General features: G+C 45.5%; 1 protein-coding gene across 3 annotated transcripts in view; it reads right to left on the bottom strand.

Moving 5' to 3' along the window:
• The window catches only part of PLPP4 (phospholipid phosphatase 4), a 130309-nt gene that overhangs the window by 53964 nt on the left and 55628 nt on the right, over positions 1–20717 (bottom strand). Inside the window, exons 3-5 of one of the 3 annotated variants that reach the window (XM_086681023.1) lie at positions 18864–18954; positions 14027–14090; positions 12315–12439 (exon numbers count right to left, since the gene is read on the bottom strand). The exons of 1 other annotated variant lie outside the window; for it this stretch is intronic. In XM_086681023.1, the coding sequence (XP_086537149.1) occupies positions 12315–12439; positions 14027–14090; positions 18864–18954 (280 nt within the window). The remainder of the gene's footprint in view (positions 1–12314; positions 12440–14026; positions 14091–18863; positions 18955–20717) is intronic. One more of the 3 variants, XM_086681024.1, reaches the window with a different exon arrangement.

Raw genomic sequence — 20717 nt, 5'->3', positions numbered from 1 at the left:
GAAATGGGCAGAAGACATGAATAGACACTTTTCCAAAGAAAAGAGCCACATCCAGATGGCTAATAGACACATGAAAAGATGCTCAACATCACCCATCATCAGGGAAAAGCAAATCAGAACCACAAGGAGGTATCACTTCACACCTGTCAGAATGGCTCACGTTAACAACTCAGGCAACAACAGATGTTGGCGAGGATGCAGAGAAAGGGGAACCCTTTTGCACGGTTGCTGGGAATGCAAACGGGTGCAGCCACTCTGGAAAACAGTATGGAGGTTCCTCAAAAAATTAAAAATAGAACTACTCTACAACCCAGCAATTGCACTACTAGGTATTTATCCAAAGGATACAGGACTGTTGATTCAAAGGGGCACATGCACCCCAATGTTTATAGCAGCGCTATCAACAACAGCCAAAGTATGGAAAGAACCCAAATGCCCACTGACGGATGAATGGATAAAGAAGATGTGGTATATAGATAGATATAGATATAGATATAGATATAGATATAGATATAGATATAGATATAGATATATAGATATAGACAGGTATAATGGAGTATTACTCAACAATCAAAAAGCATGAAATCTTGCCATCTGCAACTACATGGATGGAACTTGAGGGTATTATGCTAAGTGAAATTAGTCAGAGAAAGACAGATATAGGACTTCACTCATATGTGGAATTTAAGATACAGAACAGATGAACATAAGGGAAGGGAAGCAAAAATAATATAAACATAGGGAGGGGACAATATGTAAGAGACTCTTAAATACAGAGAACAAGTTGAGGGTTGCTGGAAGGGTTGGGGGTGGGCTAAATGGGTAAAGGGCATTAAGGAAGACACTTGTTGGGATGAACACTGGGTGTTATACATAGGGGATGAAACATTGGAATCTACTCTTGAAATTATTATTGCATTATGCTAACTAACTTGGATATAAACTTAAAAATAAATACATAAATAAATAAATAAAAATTTTTAACATGAAAAAAATGCACTAAAACTCAGGAAGAACAGTAAGAATCTGTGGCATTTGAACCTGACCCATTCCTTCCTTCCTCAATCACAGCCTACTATGATGATGCTCCATCCCAGGTGGATATAGCCCAAACACAGGGCCCCCTCCTCCTCTTCCTCTTCTTCTTCCTTTTCCTCTTCCTCTTCCTCTTCCTAGTCAAGGGCACTGGGACCCTCTTGGGAGGGGCAGGCTGTCAGCATTTCTCAACCCCCCAAGAGGATCAGAGGCTACTATGGTCCCCTCCCTATAGCACCCAAGTCCTGGGATATGGGTGTCATTGAGAGAGAACCTACCACTGTCCCTGGCCCCAGCTGCAGAGACCTGTAATCGCCAAAACAACCTCGGGAAAATAAAACAAAGATGAAGAACTCAAACCGCCTGACTTCAATACCTACCAGAAAACTACAGCCATCAATACAGTGAGGTTCTGGCATCAGGATAGGCACAGAGATTAATGACCAGTATACAAAGCGCAGAAATAGACCCACACTTACACAGTGTATTAGTTTTCACAAAGGTACCAAGGCTATTGGATGATAAATGGAAAGTCTTTTCAATAAATGGTGCTGGAAAAAATGAATATCAATACAGAAGAACCTGACCTTCAAACTCTACCTTGCACAGTGAACAAAAGTCAATTTGAGAAAAGCCTAGATATAAAACAAAAACCACAGGGTTTTTGAAAAAAACATACGAAGGTATCTTCGCAACTGGAGGGTGAGAAAAGATTTTTTTTTAATGTTTATTTATTTTCGTAGGAGAGAGACAGAGCATGAGTGGGGGAAGAGCAGAGAGAGAGGGAGACACAGAATCTGAAGCAGACTCCAGGCTCTGAGCTGTCAGCACAGAGTCTGATGTGGGGCTCGAACTCACAAACTGTGAGATCATGACCTGAGCTGCAGTGGGACGCCTAACCAACTGAGCCACCCAGGCGCCTCCCCCCCCCTTTATGTTTTTGAGAAAAGATTTCTTAAACGGGACACAGAAAGCAATAATGATGAAAGAAAAAAAAATGGCAAATTAGACTTAATCAAAATTAAAAACTATTGCTTACCAAAAGACACCGTTATGAATATAAAGTGGGAAGCCAGTGATGGAAGAAAATATTCACAAGACATTTCTTTCACAAAGGCTTGTGAAGAGAATAGGAGGAAGCTTCACCAACTAATCAAAAACAGACCAAAAAAAACCCAAAAATTTTTAGTGGCCGAAGGACTTTGTTCAGACCCTGCACCAAGGAAGACATGTGAAGAACCAATAGGTAAATGCAAGTATACACGGCATCATTAGTCACCAGGGAGATGCAAATTACAAGTACAATGAGATACTACCGCATATGTGCCAACACGCTTCAACTGCAAGAGCCTGATGACACCCAAATGTTGGTGAAGATCAAGGAGCACTTGAAATTTTCACACGCCGCCCGTGGGAATGCAAACTGACACAAGTGTTCGGCAAAAATATTTGGCGGTTTCTTCCAATGTTAAACACATACCACACTTTTACCCCCCAACGTCACTCACAGCTATTTAACCAAGATAAACGGCATTCTGGCACATCAATGCTCCCAGTGGCTTTTATTAACGACTGAAAACACTGGCAAGGATCTGTTTAGCAAAGAGAGAATGGATAAATGATTTGGGGAATATCCGTGACAATGGAATACAGAGAGGGAGGCAAACCATAAGAGACTTTTAAATCTGAGGACAAACTGAGGGTTGACAGGGGGATGGGGGTGGGAAGGGGTGATGGGCACTGAGGAGGGCAGTTGTTGGGATGAGCGCTGAGTGTCATCTGTAAGTGATGAGTCACTGGAATCTACTCCTGAAGCCAAGACTACACTGTATGTTAGCTGACGAGATAAAACTAAAGAATCTGAACAAAAACAAAAGCAAAAAACCTGAACAGCAGCTCTCCTGAGGCACTGAAGACTGACTCGGAGACATAATGAACCTTCTGGGGTTAAGGAGATACTCTATATTGTGACAGGAACATGGGTGACATAGTATGCGCATGTATCGGAACTGAATGACGATTTATGTGTTTTGATACAAATTTTACCTTAAAATACCAAAATAATTTTTTTTTAATTTTTTTTTCAACATTTATTTATTTTTGGGACAGAGAGAGACAGAGCATGAACGGGGGAGGGGCAGAGAGAGAGGGAGACACACAGAATCGGAAACAGGCTCCAGGTTCTGAGCCATCAGCCCAGAGCCCGACGCGGGGCTCGAACTCACGGACCGCGAGATTGTGACCTGGCTGAAGTCGGACGCTTAACCGACTGCGCCACCCAGGCACCCCCCAAAATAATTTTTTAAAAAGCACTGTCAGTACTGAATGGTGGTAAGAAATGGGCAGAGAAACATAAGCAGCAAGAAGGGCAAGGTGTTGTACCTGGGCCACGGGTATTCAGTAGGTTCCTGGTTTGGGTTATAGGCCTGAAACTTTTTATAATGAACAGTTGAAAAAGAAAGACGGAAAAAGGCGTTAGTCTCATATATAACCTTTAACCTTACCCTGGTGTTTTCTTCACAGAAAGCAAATAGTGAGTTGAGTTTTTAAGGGAGAGTATTTTATATTAATTAAACAGTATCCATTTTATTTATTTTTTTAAGAAGTTTATTTATTTATCTTGAGGGAGAGAGAAAGAACAAGAAGGGGAAGGGCAGAGAAAGAGGAGAGAGCGAGAATCCCAAGCAGGCTCTGCACTGCCAGTACGGAGCCTGGCGTGGGGCTCGAACTCATGAGCCATGAGATCATGACCTGAGCCAAAGTTGGACACTGAACCGGCTGAGTCATCCAGGTGCCCCGAACCGTATCAATTTTAAATATATCCTATTTGAGAGGGGCACCTGGGTGGCTCAGCTGGTTAAGCATCTGACTCAGTTTCAGCTCAGGTCACGATCTCACGGTTTTGTGGGTTCGAGCTTCTCATCGGGCTCTGCACTGACAGTGTGGAGCCTGCTTAGGATTCTCTCTCTCTCCCTCTCTCTTTGCACCTCCCCCGCTCATGCTCGCTTGCTCTCTCTCTCTCTCTCTCTCTCTCTCAAAATAAATACATAAACTTTATCAATCAATCAATCAATCCTATTTGGTCAGACCGGGAACTTGGAGAGTGGATGAATTTAACACACGAGTGATCAACTTCTTCCACACATCTGCCTAATTACCCTAAACAGGGTTGCTCAGCCTGGACACATGACATCTGGGGCAAGATAGCTCTGTGTTGCAGGGCTGTCCCGTGCCCTGCAGGCTGTTCATGGCAGCATCGGTGACCTCTATGTACTAGATGCTAATAGTCCGCCCCCCGATTTGTGACAACCGAAACTTCCTTCGAGACATTGCTAACTGTCCCCCAGGAGGCAAAACTGTCCAGTTGAGAACTACCACCCCAAAACATGCATCCTCAAACAGGACAGCATCACCCGCCCCCCCCACCAAGGGGAATGAAAACTGGTTCTTGGGGAGATGAAAAAGTCTTAGGTATTATAATTGCTTGTGGCCCTGCAAAGGGTCACAGTACACACACACACAGATACAGTATATTGTTGGCATTAAAATTTCACAGTAGAAAGGAGCAATTATGGGGGGGGGATGTCTGAGACAAGGAGGAGGGGTGATTGTGAAAGATGAAGAGGTGCCCTCCTATGAAGAGGTCTAGGATTCTGCTTAAAGCAATCATTCCCTCCCCACGTTTGGCAACCCCAGAGCAAGGCTTTCCAATGTACAGGGGAGCCTTCGTTTGCTTGAGAAAGATGTGGCAAAATAACCACAGCTGCTTCCCAGAACCTCGCAAATTGTCTTTGAAGCTTGAGATGTAGGATGATACAGATTTAGGAGAAAAGCTGTAAGGGGCTCTTGCCAAATCTGATGCCATCCCTCTACACACTAGTGAGACTGGACGTTTTCCTCTAAGTTCTAGAAACCACACTAATTGAGCTGACCCCAGACAAATGACTACCAGTGTGCCCTGGCTGAACCAATGACCTCAGCAGCCGAAACTGCCATTTTATAGCATTTTTTTAAGTTCATTTATTCATCTTGAGAGAGAGCGCGAGAAAGAGAGAGCAAGCGGGGTAGGAGCAGAGAGAGGGAGACAGAGAATCCCAAGCAGACTCCACACTGTCAGCACAGAGCCCAATACGGGGCTTGAACCCACGAACCGTGAGATCGTGACCTGAGCCCAAATCAGGACTCAGATGCCTAACTGACTGAGCCACCCAACAGCATTTTTATCAGAAGAAGGTAGTACGTTTCAAGTTGCTCGTCTACCAAAACCCATTCAGCAAAACCCCCGGACAGCAATTTCAATTAACTCAATGATGCAAAAGGACCAAACCTTACAATTTCCTGTTTTCATTTTCCTGTTTCTTTACACAAAAGCTTGCCTAACATTTAACAACCAGCTGGTTTATAATACTGAATATTCATGCTGGACAGGGTCACACCTGGCCAGTTAGTATACATGCGATCTTGTGACCAGTTCTCAATCTGTAGTTAAAATGCATTTAGATTTGTTCAGTGAAAGCAAACTCCCAGACATTCAGCCTTACAAAGACCCTTCAACAGGTGCATGCCACGCTCAAGGACTTGTCAGCAGACGAACATTGAGGCTGAGCAAGAACCTTCGAACATGGGATACCTCTGCAGCTAAGGTATTAGAGCATTATAGTGGTTGTTTCTGATTTTAAAATGAGAGCAGAAGGATAGAACAACAGTGCCATGGCTAATTTCATGTGTCATCATGGATAGGCCAGGGGGCCCAGCTGCTCTGTCAACCTCAGTCTAGATGTTACTGTCAAGATATTTGTAGATGTGATGACCATTTGCCATCTTTAAGTCAAGGAGCTCACCCTCCCCAATGTGGCTGGGCCTCGCCCAATCAGTTGAAGGCTTTAAGAGCAAAGACTGAAGTTTCCCAAATAAAATCCTACCTCAAGACTGAAACATGGAAATCCTGCTTGACTTTCCAGGCTGCTGGCTTGCTCTGCCCTTTTTAAACTCAAGACTGCAACGTCACCCGATACCTGAGCTTCTAACCTGCGGGCTGGCCCTACAAATTTCAGGCTGGCCAGACCCACACCCATGCAAACCAGTTCGTTAAAATAACTGCTCTCTCTCTACACACACACACACACACACACACACACACACACACACACACACTGCTGGTTCTGTTTCTCTGGAGAACCATGACTAATGAAAACAGGAACATAGATTCTACCTTAAATGGAGCTAGTCCATTTAAGTCCACACCGTATGCCAATGAAAAAGCAGGTGGCAGAAAGAATACCTCTCAGAGCCAGGAAAGACAAGTCTACGGCCTGCAGAGGGCGGTGCTGATGAGAAGCCGCTCACCCACCAACAAGAGCCTGCAAAGCTCTGAACTGGAGGCCCCAGGTACTACAGGAGGCAGGGGGAAGGCACAGGATGGACACAGGGAACAGGTGGAAAGACCTTATTAAGAGCAGTTAACGTCTCCACCCCAACCTACAAACCAGAAAGGAAACATCACGTCCCTGACTCTTGAAGAAGATAGAAAGTTCAATTATTTGAGGCTCTGCACTTAGGAAAAGCAGGCAAGTAGAGAACAGGGCCAAACAACCAGACTGAAAACCAGGGGGTTAAGGGGATGTCTGCAAGGTCACCTGTAAGAACCCAAGCCCCTCAGCCTGGCAACAAGAACGCCAGGCTCAGGTACACCCGGCGAGATCCAGAGGCACCTCCCTGGGAAATGGAAGAGCTCAAAGTAAAGGCCAGAAGCCAGCACTCAGAATCAACCAGTGAAAACCCAGCTCGCTCCCCAGTCATCCTTCAGTGAAGACTAATTAAAGAGGTCTGCCCAGTTAGCTTAGTGTTTCCACCTTAAATAAGAATCACAGTAAGCTACATCATGTGAAACTTCAGATGGCCAGACACGGAGAAAGGATTCTAAGAGGTTCCAGACAGGGAAAGAAAAAACAAAACCAAGGAAGGGAAGACTACAAGGCTTGTCTCAAACGCACTGTAAACCAGAATCCTGCACAGAAGTGATGTTCTACCTAGAATTCCGCACCCAGCTAAAGAGTCGGATAAAGGCACTTCTGGTATAAATATCTCAAAACGTGCAGCTCCAATGTCTTCTGCTGGGAAATGATAGGAACAGGTGCTTTTCCTCCCAGAGTTCTCCCTGTCCCCGGCTTGGAATTTCCAGCTCCCCAATTCCACAGCACCGTGGCAATGCACCTGGTATTTGTTCTTGCCCTAAAGAAGACACCACCACGTCTGACCATCCTGTACCCTCCCCAGGAGCTAACCCAGTACCTACAAAACAGTCAGTGCTCAAGAAGAATCTGTTAAAAGACCATCAGCCAAATACACCTTTTGAATCTTGTCTGTCATGTAAAGAACTGTATCCCACAAGCACCGATTATCCTATAAATGCCCCCTTTAAAAAATGAAATAGTTGGTTAAAAACTGAAACATCTGTGTGCACAATTACAGTGCCCTGGACTTGTTTTAGTAATTTTTTTTTAATTTAAGTTTCTTAGAGCAGTTTTAGGTTCACAGCAAAATGAAGAAGGTACACAGAGACTTCCCACAGGACCCCCACCCCCACACACGCACAGGCCCCCTCACTATCAACATCCCCCGTCATCTGTTCCAACTGATGGACCTACACGGACAAATCACCCGAAGTCCACAGTTCACATTAGGGATCACTCTTGCTGTTGTGCGTTCTATGAGTTTTGACAAATGCACAATGATACATATCCACTATTCAAGTATCATAGAGAGTAGGTTTCACTGCCCCCAAACTCCTCTATTCTCTCCCTATTTATCCCCGCCCAACCCCAGCCCTCATGGTAATGCTTTTTCAAACTATTTGTTTGGAGAATAAGCAACAGGTTTTCAGTTTTCTGGGCCATGTCTCCCTTGCAACTGTACAACTCAGCCATTAGAATGTGAAGACCTCCATAGACAATATATAAACAAATGGGCATCCCTGCGTTCCAATAAAACTTTATTTACAGAAACAAGCAGGCACTGGATTTGGCCCACGGGCTGTTGTTTGCTGACAGTCTGACAACCATGTCACTTGATAGATTCTCACCATTTTTACAAGAAGTTTCTTAATAGCTTCACGTGGCATTAATAATTTACTTCTATTTTCTGTCTGAAACCGAACCCTGAAACCATACCCGGTCAGAAGCAGAGACTGCAGTGAAAGACAATTCCCTTTTCAGAATATCCCTGCTTTGAAGCTCCTTTGCCTTTCTCTGCTTTAAATCCCAAATTTCTGGTAACTCTGGAGGGAACACTTGCTCTTTGAAACTGTGATCTCTGTTTTGCCCAGAAGGGTGGCCCGGGCTGCCTTACGGAGCGAGTCCCATACGAAGGCTGCCGTGGGACATGCTGTTTGCCAGCCGAGCACTTCAGCGGAGCACTGACTTGTTTATGGTAAATTGGGAACAAGATCTCTTATTTCCAAAAGAAACCGTTTGCTCTTATGTTCGAAGAAAACCAACTCTCCTGCGGGATGATATGTGGACATCGACCACCTTCTAGTCACTGATTATCTATAAACAGAGCAGAAGCAAAGCCATGGTTACCTAGCCTGGAAAATTCATCTCAGGAGATCCCATGCTCCAGAACGCCTGTGTCTACTCACTCTAGTGCAACCTACAAAGTTGATTTTACTGAAGGGAGAAGGAGTGTGTCTGTCACAACTGGGGTCCACTAACATCACCCCACTGAGGCCCAGCACCTCCTCTGAAAACCAAGAGTCATGCCAACCACGAGGCTTCCTGTTAGCCACAGTAAGAAATCCAAAGAACAGCACTGATGGTTTTTCTAAGTGGATGTGGCAGTTCCCTGTAAGGCAATCACTGACCTGTCACAACAAAGAAAGAGAGCAGATAAAAATACTATCATCAACGCCTAGACACAGGGTAGGATTCTGTGTCTGCCAAGTAGTAAAAACCTGTAACTTTTTAAGTAGTGTCTTAAGCAAAAGATAGTAACAGCCTCTGTCAAAAAGATGGTCTCCCACAGATGCAACATCAGCCATGCATTTGACAGGGCACCTGGCGGACAGCTCTGTCAGCAAATGCATCTGATAGGGAAGGTGTGCTTCTAAAACGAGCACTTTTGTGGGGCCTGGCCCCCACTCTCGAGGACCAGCGGTCTTCTGGGTTGATTTCTTCACACCCAGAGCTATTTCCTTCCCAAGGTCAAATGCAACACGGGATACTAAATTGTGCCGCTGTCCTTGGTCAACCATTGGAAAGCCAGGGTTCAGGTTTTCCCACAGGGGTTCACTTCTTTCTGCTTTTAGCATTGGAAGCCCCTTAAAGCTCAGCACCAAGTCTTTGGGAGGACAGAACATGCCCTAAAACAATAGAGAACTTGAGTGACACTACAGGGACAGAGATGGAGAGCAGACAGGGGTCAAGCCCAGGTGCATGCTGTTCCGGGGCCCTGTACACAGTGGCTGGCATCAGAATGCAAGATGATGAGCAGACGGTAACCGTGCGGTGGGGCATTCCTCCACTGGCACCACAAGTCCTCCAAAACAGACGCTCACTTAAAATGAGACTTCAGAGGGAGCGCCTGGGAGGCTCAGTCAGTTAAGTGCCTGACTTCAGCTCAGGTCATAATCTCACGGTTCGTGAGTTCGAGCCCCACGTTGGGCTCTGTGCTAACAGCTTGGAGCCTGGAGCCTGCTTCACATTCTGTGTCTCCCTCTCTCTCTGCCCCTCCCCAACTCATGCTCTGTCTCTCTGTCTCTCTCTCTGTGTCTCTCTCTCTCTCAAATAAACATAAAAAAAAAAATGAGACTTCAGAAGGACAAATAAACTCAGAGCGGGAAGTGATTACAAATGGATGTTTTGCCTTAAGTAGCCTCAGAGAAGCTCGGGCCCTCCACCTTCATGCACCGCGGGGCCCTCGCTATGGGCATTCTAGGGAAGCACACTCAGTAAGCGTTTTCCCTCAATCTCCCCCGAGACTCTAGAGCCAAACCCCTTCCATTAACTGGTAAGTGTTCAGTCTCAGCCTCTGTATTCTTTTCCCAGGGCTGCCCTTACCGATGACCACCAGCCTGATGGCTAACGACAACAGCAATGTGTTCTCTCACATTCTGGAGCCCAAAAGTCTGAAATCCAGGTGTGGCAGGGTCATGCTCCCCATGAAGCCTCCGGGAGAGGATCCTCCCTTGCCTTCTCCAGCATTTGGTGGCTCCAGGTGGCTCCCTGTGTCACTCTGATCTCTGCCCCCAACTTTACGTGGCCTTCTCACCTGTGTCTCTGTGTCTCAAATATTCCTCTGTCTTTCTCTAATGGGAACATTTGTCATTGGACTTAGGGCCACCCTAAATGCAGGATGAGCCCATCTCCAGATCCTTAATTACCTCTGCTAAGACTATTTTCCAAATAAGGTCATGTTCACAGGTTCTGTGGGCTAAGACTTGGACATATCTTCTGGGGGAACATTATTCAACCCACTATAGTCTCCAACAAACCAGACAAGAGTACGAGTTATTTATCTAAATGAACATGGAGGGCATCTGAGTGGCTCAGTCGGTGAAGCATCTGACTTCGGCTCAGGTCATGATCTCGTGGTTCCTGAGTTCATGTTCCCCATTGGATGAGCTCAAGCCCCACTTTTGGTGAGCCCCTCTTCTCTCTCTCTCTCTCTCTCTCTCTCTCTCTCTCTCTCCCTCTCTCTCCCTCCCTCTCCCTCTCTCTGACTCTCTGTCCCTCACTCATTTACGCCAAATACATAAATAAATACAAACATACATACATACATACATACATACATACATACATACATACATAAATCTTCATTGTATTTAAACACTGAAAGCCCTGAGACACTATGGAGTCAGAGGCTGGCATGAAGGTCAACGAAGGGTTCTTGAACAAGTTACTGAGTCTGTCTGAGCTTCACTGTCCTCATGCGTAAAATGGGGATAACCCGACCTGGGGTGGGGGGGCCACTGTACAGGTTAACAGCAACTCACTTAGAGTGTCTGGAACCCCAATATCTTGTTGACAGGGCTCTCGCCTCTAAGGGCTCTGAGCAAAATGTCCACAAGCACCTCAGGATAGTTACTCCTTGATCCAGCCACTATCAGGGAGAAGTACTCAGTCTTAAGTACTTAGAGAAAACAGGAAAGATTAAGGTAACAGACCTGCCAAAGGCAAGTAACGTCAGACCTGTAAGGAATCGAGGACTTCGGGTCACAAGAGTGGCCTCTCTCAAGTGGTCGCCGGTGGCCACAGTGCTTCTCCAATGATCCCAGGATCACCAACCTAAATATACAGCATGCCACTGCCTCTGGACTCCCCGGGACACGAGCTGTGTCTTATTTACCTTTGTGTCCCCCACACCTGGCACAGTGCCTGGCACTTAGTCATTCCGTAAACATTGCCGGAATGAGCCCGGGTATTCTGGAACCTCAGCTCTGGCTACAAACAATAATACAGTTGAGTACCGTTGATTTAACACACGTACTGAGTACTTCACGTATACGTTGAGTGGATTCAATAAGATAACACACCTACACATTTTGTCATGGTGGCTGCTCCAGAAATGACAGCGATCATCATTACTTATTTTAACTCTCGCTCCAATCATGGAAGCATTATCATCCCCATTTTACACAGCGGGAACTGAGGCAGGGGAGGGTCAGTCACAGAGCTAATACCTGACTGAACCAGGGTTTGTCACACTTCAAAGACCTATGTGCTCTGCACTACACCGCCCTGCACCTGATTCGTATTACTTAGTGTTGGCTTTAAGGCTGGTCCCAGCTTGCATATCTATAACCAGACTATATATTGGGGTGTGTGTGTGTGTGTGTGTGCGTGTGTGTGTGTGTGTGTGTGTGTTTATGTATTTGTATATGTGTATATATGGGCTATAGATTGGTACACACACAATACCGTCACCGAAAGAATGAGCTAGATAAGAACACAGAGCTGAAAAGCTTAAGGTCCCAGAGAACGTGATAAATTCCCTTGCACTGTCAGGCTCCTGAATCGCACTGCCAAAGGGTAAAGTGTCACATGTCACACTCTGCTGAGCTCATAAAAGCAACACATACAATGTCTTGTAAACTCTAGAGCCTCATCCACAGGCTTATTACTTGCTGGCAAATTCTTGTTTCTAAGCCTACAGGGAAGAAGAATGAACTGTGCTCAACATTCACGTCCCAGCACTTTCCTCTCGACCGAAAATCTCAAGGCAAGTGGTCAGGAAACACGACCCAGAATTAAAGAGGGTCCCAGCCACTGTGAACTTACAGGAGGAATGGATGCTGGGGAAGCTTTTGCGGCCCTCGGACACCAGGTCGGGGTCACCCGTGCAGTGCATTTCCGAGTTCATCACTCCATCTGGAAAGCAGCGGTAAAAGAAATCGGGGCGAGGTCTACAAAAGACACCATGGACATTTTCAATATAAAATGCTGCCATCACAAATGAACCCCAAGCTGACCCCCCCAACTCCCTGCTGCCCCCAGCTCCTCCTGTCACTGACACCAGAGCTCCCCATGGACCATGGGGGTCTTGGGAGAAGCTCAGGCTTCAGGGTCAGAAAGCTCTGAGTTGGAACTCCCGCTTGGCCACTTACTAGTTTTCTGACCTTGGGAAGGCTATGTAGCCTCTCCCAGCCTCAGTTTCCACATCTGTAAAAGGGGGGGATCGATACCCACCCAGAGGTGAGGTTGTGAGGTTTAGAGGAGATGACTAGATAGGAGGCCCTAAGCACAGTGCCAGAGAAATAGAAGGTGGTTCCTGCCTCCATCCACAGCTCCCATTCAGAGGCTGCTCTCAGGACCCCAGACTCCAGGTTTCTCACATCCCTACATCTTGAACTTGGATGGCCAATTGCCCCTCGTTGAATAGCAGGCTTCACCTAACTTCACTGAGAGGGAGGACCCGACAACTCGGCTCCATGATGCACAGCTCATGGCCATCCAGGCTGGCCTCTCTGGCCCACATCAAGGGAGGCAGACCTCACAGGAAGTGGGCGGAAGCTGGCCCCCTGAGGTCAAGCCACCTGTCGCAGACACAGCCAGCATTGACTGAGCCCTTCCTGGGGACCAGGCACAGTGCTGGGCACTGCACGAGCATCATAACGTATGATTCTTATGCCATCCCCGGGACTTCCTTCATCTTACAGTTGCAAAAATGAAGGTTTAGAAAGGTAATACTCCTGCCCAAGGTCACATACAACCAGTAAGTGGCAAAAGCAAGCAATTGGATTCTTGCACCAACACACTTCACCCCATGTTTTTTTGTCTCCCTCAGGTGAGAATTTTTACACAGATGGGTGATAGCCAATCATTTCCCATTAATTCAACTAATATTTGCTGAAGGCCAGCCATGGGCAAGGCTCTGCTAGTTCTATAAACGCTAGGGCCCTTTTCTGCACATATTGGGTCACGCTGACTTCCTGATCTTCCCAGCTCTCGGATCTAGGCCCAATAATAGTCTATCAATATCTATAACCTATCAATAATCAGAATCAATAATCTATCAGAGCTGCTGGCGTACTCTCTCTCCCCTTATCGGCTAATGTTCTCCAAATGTAGTTATTCACCTACTGAACCAGAACCTTAGAGCAGACAAGGCCTGGGAACCAGCATTTTATTGGGGCCTCACAGCAACTCTAAACAGAAAGTTGGAAGAATACCACAGCCCCAGGTGATGCATGGCCCAATCTGTATCCACCTTCTGCCCTCTTGCTACCTGGCCAGCACCCTCCACCAGGTAGATAATCAGTAAATGCTGAGGTTCTGAGAGGGGAGCTAACCTGTCCACGGCCAACAGCTAGTCAAGGCTGAAGTCAGGCCTCAAATTCAGGTCTTTCGACCATTCACCTCTATGGAGACCAGCTCACTGCTGGAGCAGTCAACAGAGAGGCAAGATAAATGAAGAAGAGGAATCGCTTCCCATGTGCCAATCCACAGATGACCTTGAGAGTCTAAGCCATTTGTTTCTTTTTGCAACTTACCTTCCCACTATCAACTTAATAGTGTTTGTGCAGACTCCATTCAAAGCAAGAGCCAAGGATACTGCTACAAAACAAAACCAACAGACAGAAAAATAATGAGCTGGTTCCCAATCACAATCATCATCCTCATCATCGTCAACATCATCATCAACATCATCATCAACATCACTGTCCCATGATAATACTATTCGATTTATGACCATAGAAATATGAACCAATACTTTAAAAAAACAGAGGTAAGTCTGCATGGCTAGAGTAAAATATAATTAAGACAAGACTCCGGAGGGTGACTCATAAAATGCCAAGCCCCTATGACATGAAATTTATCTCTCCTCCCTGACTTTTTAATATTTTTAATATTGGAAAGGAACACATCCATTATGTTCTGGCCTGATAGGAACAGATTTAATATTACAGCATATAGAATTCCTCTTAGTGGTAGCAAGAAACTAACATTTTTCTTTCTTTCTGGCAATCTTCTCAAACATAATTCTAATCACAGCATCTGCTGGTATCTGTCTTCGGAGCAGGACATTCCCACTTGGCGATTATCTCTTTGTTGACTCTTCACCGGCTGACAGCTGTCCATTCGTTATCAAACAAATCACTTTCTGAGAAGGTAAACAGTCCCAACACCTCACTGGGTTTTGAGAAGGTTGGCCAGGTGGTACTTTTTTGCTATCTAAGGCAGTAGGAACTTCTGGAATACATTATTTAAAAATATACAGCATGGAAACTTTCTCTAAGTGGCTTGGAAGGATTTTGCTGGCTGAAGTACAGATCATCCAAAGGGAGAGAGCTTTCCCTGCAAGGACCTCCCAGGTCTCTCCCATATTTATCAAGACCTCACAAAAGGCAAGTCAACATAATGGAAGGTCAAATGCCGTGCATAAGCGATAAAAACCTATTGACGCCCCCATTCCATTGTCTTGTTGAATAATAAAACATATAAGCTACCGTTTCCCTTTGGCAAATATTAACTGTTCAATAGTAGCTGAGATTTATGGAAGAAAATAGCAGTGGCGGGACATTTCCAGGAAGGGACTGCCTGGACCAGTTCATGGTCATCAAGGGAGACAAATGTGTTCTACAAGCAGAAAGTACTATGGAATGGCTGACACAGTCACTGAGGGCACCGGCCACAGAGATTGATACAAAACCTGTCTGCTTTTAACAAGTCATGGGAAGCAGAGAGAATGGGAGGGACCGGTTCAAATGAATACTTTTGTCAAAGGGAAACAAATTACCTAAGAGCGAGACATGCAACAACTGGCCATATCTGAGTGTGGCAGCAAAGGATGGATGGGCCACCAGTGTGAAGAGCAGAGCAAGAGTCACAGCCGCGCACTGCCATTAACACACCAAGCAGGCAACCGGGATGTATAAATCGGAACCGAGCATGGGGGAATTCAGAGAGATCCCGCTGATTACATCCTGTACACACAGACCCTTCCTTCTGAAATGCTGGCTTCCCTCCTCTCTTGCCACCTCAGAACACTGCTGAGAGGTCTCCTTTGCAGAGAGGAGGGAAAATGCCCTGAGCTATCTTCACTGATGTATTCTCCCCAGAGCTGTAACAATTCACAGGCTGTGGGATCACCCTGCAGGACTGGGATCTTTTCCTGCTAGAGCTGGTTTGGCAGACTCACTGCTGGGTTTTCCCAGCTGGGTCAGACTCCTTTTTATTCGGGTCCTAGCATGGCCTCAGCACCGAGGAGGTCTCCGGAAACAAGCATTGCTAGCTGATCTCCCAACGCCCTTAGGGAATTTCATAGACCGCTACATGGATCCAGAACACCATACATGTCCCCAGCCTCAGCACCGGCTGGGTTTATTGTAACACAGGGCAGTTCTTTGAAAAGTTTCAAGTAGCTGAACTAGAAAATGTGTAGATGCGATGTAACCACCAACAGCTGACAACTTCACTCTCTGATCTAAAAACCTGAAGGAGACAGAAGACAATCGGGCTCCTAACTGGTGCTATTTAGGGTGAAAGTCATCTCAGCATTCTGGAAGTAAACTGAACTGATTATTTTTGTCTGAATAGTACAACCCCTGGGGGACCAATATGGGGGCCTCTCACTGATACCAAAGGGCAGGCTGGGCCCAGATCAGATGCATGAAAGGCTGGCTGAGCAGGAAATGAATGGCCCCAATCAGGGATGTTTGTTGACTAACAATAACCCAGTGGGTCTGTTTCATAAGGGCTGTGTTTACAACATCCCACAGCACAGTGGGTTTGAGAGAATTACACAAACAAAACCAAAGACAAACCAGACTATGTCCGATAAAGAAATTCAAAGTGAAGTGTCCAGTGAGTTAGCCTCTGAGAGGCCTGTATTGAGAACAATACTGCTTATATGCATCCCAAAGGATTAGAGGGCTTTTGCTGTTACTTTGCTTGTTGGGAATTCAGCACTGTTGTATTTCCATAACAGGGGTCTCTGTTATACCAATCGGCTGTTCTGCAGCCAAACCCCTAAAAGCCGGATGCTGCATGGGGGCAACCCTCACCCATCTTGTTCCACGGCACACGCACAAAGGTGGCCACTGTGGACATGCAGATAAAGGAAGGACTTGGGATTCAGGTCTGCTAAAGAAGGGACCTGAACACTAAACCACTCTCACTGAGAAAGTCCTGAACTCCAGATAACACTGGAAACACTACACGTGATTTTCTGTCCTTGGTTTTTAAAGATTACTCTTCCAGCCCCCTACTTCCAAGGCTTCCTAAAAGAAGTTATTTAAAAAAAAAAAAAAAAACCACCTGTGTACAACAGGAGGCTCTTTATCATTTTTACAGGGCAAGCTCTCATTTATTTAGGCAAACAGAACATCCAATAACTCCACCTTCTGTGTTAACATATAGGAGGCAGGATATGGTGTGCAATTTCTAAATGTCACTCTAAGGGAGATTTAGCAGAAAATGAAAAGGTCTAGAGAAGTAACTTACTGCCATAACAACACACAACTCCAAAAGCTGGCAGTAAATTATAACCATAACCATGAGAGACAGGTCTTACCCACAGTCATATTACCTTGGGACTCGGTTCCAGGGGAGCAACTAGAATAAAAAGTAAGGCAAAGGATTGCCAGGTCAACTGAGACGACTCCCAGTAGGACGTTTCAGGGACCATGGGAATATTTATCCAAACACTGCCCTGGCTGCTCCACCCCCATGTGGAGGGCACTATGCCCTCCTTGGAAAAACTGACTTTTCTGCCACATCAGCTGAGGGGACTGAGATCATGTGACTGCCAAATCCCCAAACCACAGATAAGCAGCCAGGTAAACACTTGACCTGAGATAGGGCACCTATAGGCTGGCCAGGGACTCATGACTTTTGTGTCCGGGTATGAAAAATGGGCTGAGCCAGAGGGTCTGCCCAGGAAGTCTGGTCCATTAGATGCAGAGGTACTTGGAGGTGGGCATTGGAGGTGACAGTCCTATGGGTGTGGGGCGGGAGCCTACCGCTGCAAGCTCGAACCCCATAGAAATCAAAAGTATGGGGCAGCAGAAATGATGGGCCCACTGGAGGATTAGGCAGGACACCTGAGAAGTAGAGGGAAGGCACATTACAGAGAGAAGCATGTCTCTATCCCCGTCCCGATGGCCCGGCTCCCTATTCTAGTTCCCATACTGCTCCTCTGTCCCTTTTCCCCCTATTCGTGGCTATCTGTGAGATTGCTGATATAACCCTGTAACTAAACCCCTAATTTATGTGAGCTAATTGGAGAGAGATTCTGTTCTGTTCAATTAGAGCCTAACCCAAGCCTGGTTATGTAAGAAATGTTCCCTGTCCTGTGTCAGAGCACAAAGAAGCCCCTTAACTGTTCTGCCTAGCCAAGATTTTGCCCTTACGCTCGTTCTTGTACCAAAAAAAGAGAAGACCATGTTTTGCTACCTTTTCATTTCCTCAAAGCCTAATAATTTACAAACATACCCTCAGAGGGGCAATATCTCATTTTTCCAGATATATTATCTAACTGAATAATAAAGTCCATACAACACATCAAAAACAGTTTATGTAAGAGTCTGGATAGCTTTTATGAGGTGTCAAAAAATAAACATAATTCAGTTTTCCTAAGGATCAGAAAGCTGAAAACCTGGCTACTGGGTATTATTTGGGTTACTCAGCAAGCCAATTACCTTTGCTTTCTCTTAGTATTGTCATTTACTCAGTCCTTTAACTAATATGCAGATCATAAAAATGGGTTTAATCTTAAAAATGTCAAACTTGCATCACATGCAGATACAGCTTAGCTTGGGGAGAATTTGTTACAACGGTCTTATAATCAATGGCAAAGACTACAACACTCTCTATACAATAAAAATTGCTTAATTTTAGAAATGTCCCCAAAAAGATGAGTTATAGAGTTTATTTCCGAATTCTGTTATATTTTACATCTGCTTTTGCCCATTTGTGCCTCCAGCCAATGGTGACAGGTCAAGAAATCTGTGCCTGATTTCTGAATTGCCTGTAATTTATTAGTCACAAATGTGGGATTTGGCAGTCAATAGTGACAGTTTCAGATCATCTTTGCCTTACCACTAAGAGCTACCCTGCTCCTGTGCCTGAGTAGCACAGATCTGGGATGTACAGACGGACATTCACATTCAGCACAATGGACAGCAGCCAGGCAGCCACTGAAGGTAAGGTGTTTTTTACCATCTGCGAATTGGCTCTTCTTAGGGCTAAAAGTTTACCTTCTCTTGTTTCTCCCAAGTTTAATTTGACCAAGAGAAAAATCAGCTGGGTCCAACAGAGATTTTTTAAATCTACTGATCTAATTAAGTTCAGCCCCATCCCCTAGAGCAAGAACTGTGAATACTCTACCTAAGAAGGCTTCCTTAATTTCAGTCTTGTCTGTTCGCCGGATAATTTTCACCACACAAATAACAGCCAGGGGTGTGAGGAAAGAAATTGCCTGGAAAAAATAACAAATAATCCCTTATGAGGACAGCAGTTTGCTATCAGAGGGCTGATTGATAATTAGTTCAAGTTAGTTTCATTTAGACTCACTAGTTGAATGATGTTACTGAACTCCTGACCTCAAAGAAGGAGGATTTATATCTATACTTAGAGATTCTGACGACTTAAAAAAAAATTGGAGGTCTGATTGTGGGTTATAATTGATTTGCAATTGCTGGAAGCCACCTTTAAAGTGGTGGCTTTTTAGGTTTTTTGTTTGTTTGTTTTCTGTTTTTTTTAATGTTTATTTCTGAGGGGCGCCTGGGTGGCGCAGTCGGTTAAGCGTCCGACTTCAGCCAGGTCACGATCTCGCGGTCCGTGAGTTTGAGCCCCGCATCAGGCTCTGGGCTGATGGCTCGGAGCCTGGAGCCTGTTTCCGATTCTGTGTCTCCCTCTCTCTCTGCCCCTCCCCCATTCATGCTCTGTCTCTCTCTGTCCCAAAAATAAATAAAAAACGTTGAAAAAAAATTAAAAAAAAATAAATGTTTATTTCTGAGAGAGAGAGGGAGGGAGACACAGAGTGTGAGCAGGGGAGGGGCAGAGAGGGAGACACAGAATCCGAAGCAGACTCCAGGCTCTGAGCTGTCAGCACGGAGCCCAATGTGGGGCTCGAACCCACGAGCTGAGAGATCGTGACCTGAGCCGAAGTTGGACGCCCAACTGACTGAGCCACCCAGGCGCCCCAGAGTGGTGGCTTTTTAAACAGGGAAGAATAGCCTATAATGATGACTCATCTTTGCCAGAGGACCCCCTCACATCCTCCACTGCAGAAAGAACCCTTGGCCTCCCATCCCCATCTCTCTGGCAACACATTGGACTTGCTTAGAGTCAATCGATTCATTTTCTTTGATGTTCTTTTACTGAATTTCATTTCCTCCACAAAGCAGAGTTTAATACTTTTGCTTACCGTCTCCCTTCCTTTCTTCCATCTCCTCCCCTCCCTTGGCCCAAAGCACACAGAAAAGTACAATAAGTGTTTAATGAATCAAGCTGGTGGGATTCAGATGCAAGCAACATTGATTACAGAGCGCTCTATGAGGCAGGAACTATGTTTGGGTAGCATCGGGCACCAGTGTCTCTTAAATCCTCATGATGACTCTGTGACTATCTTTGCCAGGCTTGGGGACTAAATGATGTGCCCAAGGACATACAGCTGGTGAGTAGCAAGGCCAGGCTTTGGAGACCAGGTTTTCTGCCTGCCATATCTAGCCTTTATTCAGCATTCTACAATTAGTAAGTTGTTTTCAACATTCCAACAACCAGGAGAACAGTATTGAAGTTACTTCCTTACTTATTATAACACCTCAGGAAACAATATCAGAAGGGACTAATTATCTCACAAATTCACAACTGACCTAATACACAGTGGTAGGAAGGGTGGGGTTTGGTGACTATTGACCGATAGTGGTCACACCTTTGGAAATCTCCACCTGTAATGCAATGCCACTTTTTGGAAAGGGACTTTCTAATGGGGATAGGCTTGGCTAGAAGACACTTTTCTTTTATAAAAACAATTCACCCAAATGAACACAGTCTTTCAAAACGACCGGAGATGCTCTACACACTTGCTGCAACTAGATTGCAAGAGCTCAGCACATCCTGGGGTCTCCTCTCTGGGAACCATCTTCAGAGGCAGCTCATGAGACAGGAGAAAACCCCTCCCCTTGCTGGCTGGTTTCTTTCCCATTACAATGGCAGTAACCAGCTGGATGAGCCTCC

The sequence above is a fragment of the Puma concolor genome, chromosome D2 (genome assembly GCF_028749965.1).
Source record: "Puma concolor isolate L17-30 chromosome D2, mPumCon1.1.hap2, whole genome shotgun sequence".
NCBI classification, from domain to species: Eukaryota; Metazoa; Chordata; class Mammalia; order Carnivora; family Felidae; genus Puma; species Puma concolor.
This window is presented reverse-complemented; position numbering and strand designations above follow the sequence as displayed.